General features: G+C 59.5%; 1 protein-coding gene across 1 annotated transcript; it reads left to right on the forward strand.

The window, feature by feature from the left end:
• The first annotated feature begins 1786 nt into the window (after positions 1-1786).
• Positions 1787-5609, forward strand: LOC147970653 (uncharacterized). Its single transcript, XM_087523546.1, has 3 exons — positions 1787-2128; positions 4552-4693; positions 4789-5609. Exons 1-3 carry the CDS (start codon positions 1787-1789, stop codon positions 5607-5609), a joined length of 1305 nt encoding a protein of 434 aa, XP_087379672.1.
• Positions 5610-8616: the final 3007 nt, after the last annotated feature.

Consider the following 8616-nt stretch of genomic DNA (forward strand, 5'->3'; position numbering starts at 1 on the left):
CTACACTCTAAAATTGTCGGGGGTTGGGTGCGACATATGCCAAAGGATGGCTTGTCATGATGGGGGCGAGTAGAACGTCGCCGGTGCCTGGAAACGGGATGAGGCGAAGGCATGCACGCCGGTGAATCTTACCCAGCCTCGGGGCTCCCCGGGGAGATAATACCCCTACTGCTGCTCTGTGGGGTCTCCGCATGATCACTATGGCAAAGTGTGTACATGGTTGCTCCTTGAGCTGTTTCCTGTAGGTAGGAGAAGGCTGGCTAGCTCTCTCCTTCCTATATGATCTAGTCTAGTGCTAAATGGATTCGAACCCTTTGCATGGGTGTCCTGGTGGTTTATATAGGCCTACCCCCTAGGGGTACAATGGTAATCCGGCTAGGCACGGACCCAGCCGTCAGCTTCTCCGGCCTCTGTCTTCTTCGCCGACAGCTGGGGCCCACCAACTGGCAGGCCCCGCCGACTGGTCTGGTACGGCGCCAACAGGCCGTGTCCGCTGCTGGCGGGTCTTGCCGGCTGCTGATTACTGTAGCCGTGCATCTAATGACGCGGGCTTGGTCATGGAGTCGTGGCAACAGCCCCGCCGCCTGGCGGGCGATCACTGTTGCCACTCTCCGTCACATCTGGTTAATGGCGCGTGGGCCCCGGGGAAGGGCTGGCCGACTCTCGGGGGCCGACTAACAACGGGTCCGATTGGTGGCGCACTTGCCGTCTTCTGGGTCCCGCTGGCTGCTGGGACCCGCCGCCCTAGGGTCGTACAGACAAGCCGTCGTGGGCGCAGGATTCGGTCCACTGGTGCTGATGTCAGGGCCGGCATGGCAACAGTGCCGCGCCGCACGGAGATCTCCGCGGGTTCGGCGTACTGTGGCCATGCCTGCCTCTAGAAAGGGGTGGGAGCAGGCTTCACTGTAGCCACTCCCCTGTCCTGTCCCTCTTGATGAGGACATGGGGTTTGTTGGAGTCGCGGGCCGACTCCCCAAGGTCGGCTTCTCGGGAAGTCGTCAGTCAGGAGTCGGCTTATCCTGAAGTCGTTCCTGGGACTCGGCCGCGAGTGGCCAGTCGGTTGCCTTGCCGCCGACTTCTCAGAAGGCGGCTCTTTGTCCTGGGGTCTTGAGGGGCGCAGCCTGCCCCGATGTCTTGAAAGGTTCTGGAACTCGGGTTAGCCTACCCGTGGCCCATTACTCCGACAGTAGTCCCCGAAGCTGATGAGGCGCCGCGCATGATCGGCCGAGGAGCCTGAGCAGTTTCTCTTTCTGTGTGCCCGAGACATGGATCTTGCTTGACTTCTGCCGGGCCGACTAGAAGGAGTCGGACTCGCCCAACTCTGACTTGCACAATATTTTGAACGCCGTGACGGGATCCAAGTAGCATGCTGGCTAAGCTTCCAGGCCGCCGCCCATTCCGGGCCTGTCACATGGCAACACGCGGGCGGGCCAGTCTGCCAGCCTACGCACGTGACGGGACATGCCCGTAGGCGGGGCCCGCCATTACCGCGCCCCGGCGCACGAGCGGATCCGCTGTGGCCCGAGCGGACGGTTGGGATTCCCGTGAAGTTACTGCGCGCAGTAACTTTTGTCGTGGAAACGTGGGGGTCGTGGGGTCGTGGGCGCAGTAAATCCCACGACCGCCCCCTCGGCTTCGTAGCCCATGAGGCTATAAGTAGCGGGAGGAGGGGGGCGCAGCAGAGCACGCACGCCCCTCCTCCATGCTACTCCTTGGTCTTCTTCTTCTTCTTCCTCGCACCGCCGCGCGCCCAAGCTTTGCCGAACACTGTGGTGATCCGCTCACGATGAGTTCTTCTTCTGCTACCGCGCCTCCCTCGATGCATTCCGGCACTTGGGATGGCTCAGAAGTCCATGATGACCACATCGAGTTCCTCTGCAAGACTCGTCAGCTCCCTGGCGAAGATTACATGCGGGTACGCCTTGTGCTGAGGGGGGAGATCTCTCCGGCAGCGGAGGAGGGCGAGCGGGTTATCTTACGCTCGCACTGCCTGCGCAGATTGGGGCTGTCGGTGAGCAGCTTCTTCCGCTCCTTTCTGGAATTCTACGGCCTCAAGCCGCACCACCTCACGCCCAACACGGTGGTGCTGCTGTCTGCCTTCGTGGCCCTGTGTGAAGGCTTCCTCGGAGTCCTCCCCACCCTCGAGCTCTGGGGGGAGTTCTTCTACTCCAAGCTCGGCACCAAGGCTGCAGGCGTGCCGGCTCAGTGCGGCGCGTTCATCGCCGTGCGGAGGTCGGGGGCCGACAACCCCTTCCCCACCATCAAGCTGATAAAGTCGGTGAAGATGCGGCAGTGATCGTACTTCTACGTGAAGAGCGTCTTCGCGAAGGGCGATTGGGTCAACCTGCCGGCTTTCGAAGCCGGCCCACCGGCTGGGAGACAGCCCAACTGGTCGTAGCGGGCCAAGTTGCTGACGCTTGCGGGAGCCGGTGCCATCACGAGACTGCGAGTGCTGACGCAGTCGGAGGGCTTGACTGGTCTGGAGCTGCTGGCCGCCTTCGTGGCGCGCCGAGTTCTCCCGCTCCAAGGTCACCCCCACATGATATGCCAAATGAGCGGGCACCATGACCCGAGTCGGTTGTGCACCAAGGACATGCCTCACGAGGAGGTGGCCTACATGGTGAACTACCTCTTGGACAGCAAGCTCCTCGAGGACTGGCGGTTCGGCAAGGAGCCGTACTCCCGCGCCAACCCCCCACCCACAGTGAGTTGCCTTTTCTTTCTTTCTTTGAATTGTCTTCTTTCCTGCCGAGTTTGTTTTGTCTGACCTGACCAGTCGGCTTTGGTCAGAATCCCCTCCTCCATCCACCAGCCGGAACCACGGGGTCGGCCCGTGAGTTCCTTGCCGACCGAGCGGAGAGCAATGTCGACGACCCCGATCTGGGGGCGGCGGCTTTGGAAGACGACACCGAGGGAGGAGGCGGCCCGCGGCTCGGGGCCAGTCTAGAGGACTGGCCTGATGATGAGGAGGAGGTCGCCCCCCGTGACCGGCTAGGAGCCAACCATCCCGGCGCGGGCTCTTCCGCCGCGTCGGGTGCTCCAGGCGGCGGGAAGAAGCGCAGGGCCGTGCCGACGTTGTTCGGCAGTCGGCCAAAGAAGCCCAAGAGTTCGGCTGTGGCGACCAAGCGGGACGAAGCGGCCGCGAAGGCCATCCGCTTCCGTAAGGAAGTAAAGAAGCCGCCACTAGTCTCTGCATGAGTATTCCGTCTTAACGCTTTATTCTTTCTTTGTGGCTTTTGTCTGAGTCTTTTACTTGCTTTCCTCGCTTCAGGGCTCCCCTCACTCTTGAGAGGGTTGTCGCCGCCTCCGTCATGGGGTCAGCGGAGACGTCCGCCACCACTCGGCGGGTTGACCCTGCCACCGACATCCGGGAGGCGACGGAGCGGAACGCGCAGGAGAAGCACAATGAGGAAGAGGCCGCCCGCCTGGAGAAGGTGGAGGCCGATAAGGCGGAGGCCTCCGCTAAGAAGAAACTAGCGGAGGCCGAAGCCGCCGTCGCGATGAAGCGGCAGGCTGAGGAGGTCGCGCACCGCCAATCGGAGCTGTTTGTCTCCCTGATGAACTCTGTGCCGCCGCCTCCGGAGTTCACGGGGCAGACTGGGGAAGCCGGCGGCGAGAACCCCATCATCGAGAGGGAAGGCGACGACTCCTCCATACCGGACGTGATCGTTCCGCCGCCACCTCCGCCGCCGTCTGGGAGCGCGCAAGGCAAACAGCCGGCGGACCCGCCGGTGCCGCCGACTGAAGACGAGGCCGTGGCGAGGCTACTCCTTCAAGTCGTCTCGCCAACGCGCCGCCGTCTTGAGAAGGCGACTTCGGCGCCACGCCCCCTGGAGACCGGCACCTCCAGCTCGGCGATCCCAGACGCCGAAGCGACGAGCGCCGCGCCCATTGGGTGGGTGCGAGGAGGCGGCACGGGGCCGCTGAACCAGGCGCTTCTGGACGTCCAGACGAAGCTGCGAGCTAAGGGCGACGCCATCCAGAACTGCACCAAGGTTACCTGGCGTCACGGGCAGCTGTCCGGGTATGCTTTCTCTTTGGTCCTTGTTTTCTTGTTCCTCTTTGTGGGGGCGCGCCAGTGCACCCACTGGGTGTAGTCCCCGAGTTTCGGGCCGGCTGCTGAGCAGGCGGCCCGGAACTCCAATTGGTGAGTTCCGGGTACTAACTTTTGTCTGAAATACTTGTCGCAGGACTACCACAACCTCCGTGTCACTGCCTTCAACCGCAACGTTGAAGAGCTGGGCAAGCGGACCACCGACTTGTCGGAGAGCCGGAGTGAGTCATTTTTCTTCTTTGCGGGGGCGCGCTGGCACACCCACGGGCTGCAGTCCCCGAGATTCGGGCCGACTGTTGAGCAGTCGGGCTGGATCTCCCCGGCGACCTTCTTTATTGATGACTTAACGCCTTCTTTCTTCCTTCTCTTCAGAGGCCAACGCTGCTCTTCAACAGCAGCTGAGCGAAGCCAACTCCGCATTGCGTGCCAAGGGGGAGGAGTGCAGCAAGCTCGCCGCAGAGCGCGATCAGCTGGCTGCACAATTGGCAGAACAACAGGATCTACTCAAGAAGATGCAGAAGGAGGCAGAAGAAACGGAGACTGCCCTCCTGGCCGAATCCACAAGCGAGCGCTCCTCCTGGTCTGACAAGGAGGCATTGCTGGCCTCTGGCTTCCGCGAGATTGAAGACATCGTTGATGGTGAGTTTCTTTACTTGCTTTCTTTGAGCTGCCGACTATAAGTCGAGCCGACTCCTGATTTTTGACTTGCTTCTTCATTCTTTCCGTCTTGGCAGACTTCTTCCCTGGGCACTCGCAGGCCGCCATCCAAGCCATCGAGGCTGACCATGAAGGTCGGAGGGCGGAAGGCGCAGAGATCACCGCTGACGCTCCCCGAACCCTTGATGAGCATATCCTGAGCATCGAGGCTCGCCTTCGGCCGGCTCATCGGATGTTGCGCCGGCTTCAATGTGTCGGCGCCCAGGCGATTGCTGCCCTGTGGCCAGACATGCAGGCTCCGCGCACCCCCAGTCGGACTGCCGACTGGCTGGAGGTCATGGCTGGTCGTCTTGAGGCCTGGAAAGGTTCCTCGGCCCGAGCTGGAGTGTGCCGGGCCTTGGAGTTCGTCAAGGCATGGTATCCGGGGCTGGACGTAGACCGGCTAGCCACACTCCGGTCAGAGGCCCAGCCGGAGCTGGCAGCCGCGGAAGACGCCCTTGTCAAGCGTGCCGCGGCAATCGCCGAGTACACCGACACCAGCATCTTTGTCCCCGAGCGGGCTGAAGACGGCGAGGAGGTACCGCCAGAGTGGTTTGGGATGAACCCAGACTATGGGGAGGACTCGGCGGAGGTGATCGGCTCCAGCGTCGAGGAGGAAGGCGAGGCGGAGGATGGAGGCGAGACGGAAGCTCCAGAAGACGGAGCGGACGGCCAGCCTCAGCTCGATCGCGCCTCGAGCAACGAGCCGCGTGCGACCGAGCCGACTACCACCGGAGGCGATCAAGCTGAGACGGCCCTGCCGGCCGCCCCAACGCCTGACGCTGCCGTCTCCTCTGACCCTCCGACTCCGTCTGCCGCTTCCCAAGCTGCCGCCTTATCTTTATTTTATCTGCTTTAGTAGTCTTTGAAGAACTTGTTAATTCGCACAATTCCACCCACGAGGTGTATTTTGAACTTCTACTCGAAGATTCGGCCAAGGGCCTATGTTATGTAAATATTTATCTGAATTCTATCTTTTCTTGCTCATTGCTCTTTTGGCTTTTTCCTTTGCCGCCTTCCCTTAGTTGCCGTCTTGCCCGTCGGACAGCCGCTCTGCGGATTGCCGTTGGATCAAATGCTTGGCTACTTTGGGAAGGCAAGTACTTAGCCATTTTAGAGTTTTTAGCAAGTTGAATCGAAGGTAGCGAGCCGACTGCTCAATAGTCGGTTTGCGAAAAGAAAAGGAAAGTCTAAAAAACGGCTTAAGCTATGTTTTATGCTTTGAGTCCTTAGCCATTTTTCATGTGAACGCCCATTCTACCTTACTCCTGCCCACCGGACAGTCGCTCTGCGTGCTGCGGCTTCTGACAGGAGATGGCTTAGGTGCCACACACTACTTGTCCGGCTGCAGGAAGCATTTCATAGTGCAAGGAGGCAAGTCCCCGGGCCGACTAGTCGAGCTCGGTGCCAAGCGGTGTAACAAAGAGTAACATACTCGTAGGCATAATTCTTATCATACAGACAAAAGAGGGCAGTCCCCGAGCTCGTCTCGGGGGGCCCGAAGTCTTGGTATTTTAATACAAAAGGTACCGTGGTACATACTGTATCAACTGTAAAATCTTCGGAGGAGGTTTGCATTCCATGGCTGCTCTGTCTCTTTGCCGGAGTCGTCCCTCTTGCGTGCTCGAGGATTCTGAGCGTCAATCAGGTAGTAGGAGTCGTTGCCCAACACTTTGCTGATGATGAAAGGGCCTTCCCAAGGCGCCGACAGCTTGTGCTGGCCGGCTGTTCGCTGGATCAGTCGGAGCACAAGGTCGCCCTCTTGGAAAGATCTCGGCCTGACCTTCCTGTTGTAGTATCGGTGCAGGCTCTGCTGGTAGATGCTGGACCGGCTGAGTGCCAACAGCCGGCCCTCTTCCAGCAGATCGACCCCGTCTTGACGTGCTTCTTCTGCTTCCTCCTTGGAGTACATGGTGACTCGCGGGGAGTCGAACTCTATGTCCGTTGGGATGATGGCTTCAGCACCGTAGACGAGGTAGAAAGGCGTGAAGCCGGTTGACTTGTTTGGAGTCGTGCGCAGACTCCAGAGGATGGCTGGCAACTCATCGAGCTAGCAGCCAGCTGAGTGCTCCAGAGGCTCGACCAACCAGGGCTTGATGCCGGACAGGATGAGGCCATTTTCCCACTCCACATGGCCGTTTGATTGCGGATGGGCAACGGACAATAAGTCTAGTCGAATGCCCTGTGTCACGCAGAAACGAGCCAAGGCGCCTTTGGCAAAATTTGTGCCGTTGTCGGTGATGATGCTGTGTGGTATGCCGTACCGAATTGTGATGTCGGAGATGAAAGTCATGACAGTCGGACCATTCGGTTTTTTGATTGGCTTCGCTTCTATACACTTGGTGAACTTGTCCACCGCGACAAGTAAGTGAGTTAAGCCACCTCGTGCCGTCTTGAATGGTCCCACCATGTCTAGGCCCCAAACGGCGAAGGGCCAGGCAATGGGGATGGTCTTGAGTGCAGAAGACGGCTGATGTGGCTTGGAGCGGAACTTTTGGCACCCTTTGCATTTTTGGACCAATTCCTTGGCCTCTTCTAAGGCAGTCGGCCAGAAGAAAACGTGTCGAAAAGCTTTGGCGACGAGTGCTCTTGAAGCCGCATGGTGGCCGCACTCGCCTTGATGGATGTCTTTGAGAATTGCTTGGCCTTGCACTGGCTCTATGCAGCGCTGGTAGACACCAGTGACGCTGCGCCTGACCAGCTCTCTGTTGACTATGATGTAGGCTTCCGCTCAGTGTTGTACTTGCCGAGCCGAGGTCTCATCAGTCGGCAGCTCTTTGCTCACCAGGAATTTGAGGATGGGCTGGGCCCATAAGGGTGCTGCTATTTCTTCGACTGCCAGAACTGCGACTTGGACGAGGGCGGCTGGGCCGGGAGGTGGCGGGCTGGAGTTAGCGACCTCTTGCTGGATTAATGAAGTCCCCGGGCCGACTGGTGCAGCCCTCGGGCCGAGTTGTGGAGTCTTCGGGCCGGCTTCGACTGTGGCGGCTTTGGAGCCATCTGCCAAAATCCTCGTACCATCTGCTGGAGCTCTGGAGTCGGATCCGACTTCTTCGGGGGGGAGCTGGCACAAAGATGGAGTCTGATTCTGGTGAAGGCTTGACAGACGGCTTAAGGAGGCGCTGAAGGGCGACGCCGGATGGTATTGCCTGGCGGGTGGAGCCAATTCGTGCCAGGGCATCTGTTGGTCATTGTCGTTCCTTGGCACATGGAGGAACTTGCACGCCTCGAAATATCCACCGAGTTGCTGCACAAGGAAATGGTAACTCGCCATGTTTGCATCTTTGGCGTCCCAATTGCCGGACGACTGCTGGACCACTAAATCCGAGTCGCCATAACACAGGATCCGGCGAATGCCAAGCTCTTTGGCAAGCCGGAGTCCGTGAATGAGCGCCTCGTATTCGGCGACGTTGTTGGAGGCGGCAAAGTGGATTTGCAGTGCGTATTTGAGCTTGTCGCCTTTAGGAGAAGTGAGGACAATGCCGGCTCCTAAGCCGGTGCGCATTTTGGAGCCGTCGAAATGCATCCACCAATGGGTGGAGTTGGGCGCTGGTGGTAGATACTGGGTCTCGGCCCAGTCGAAGAGGAAGTCGGCCAATGCCTGTGACTTGATGGCAGTGTGGGGCTGGTAGTAGATGGTGTAAGGAGCCAACTCTATGGCCCATTTGGCCACTCGGCCAGAGGCATCTCGGCTTTCGATGATCTCGGCCAGTGGGGTCGTGCAGACCATAGTGATTGGGTGCTCTTGAAAGTAAGGCTTCAACTTCTTGGCGGCAAAGTGCACGCCATAGCACATCTTCTGGTAGTGGGGGTAATTCTGCTTGGAGGTCGACAGCACCTCGCTCAGGTTATATACCGGTCTCTGG

This window comes from Triticum urartu, chromosome 5A, assembly GCF_056163025.1.
Source record: "Triticum urartu cultivar PI428250 chromosome 5A, HENAU_Tu73, whole genome shotgun sequence".
Lineage (NCBI taxonomy): Eukaryota > Viridiplantae > Streptophyta > Magnoliopsida > Poales > Poaceae > Triticum > Triticum urartu.

Excerpts from the sequence above, each read along its gene's own strand:
- LOC147970653 (XM_087523546.1), top strand. The coding sequence starts at position 1,787 with ATGAGTTCTTCTTCTGCTACCGCGCCTCCCTCGATGCATTCCGGCACT. Across the intron at positions 2,129-4,551 it reads TGTGTGAAGGCTTCCTCGGA|GATCTACTCAAGAAGATGCA; the intron begins GTCCTCCCCACC and ends GCAGAACAACAG. Across the intron at positions 4,694-4,788 it reads GATTGAAGACATCGTTGATG|ACTTCTTCCCTGGGCACTCG; the intron begins GTGAGTTTCTTT and ends CCGTCTTGGCAG.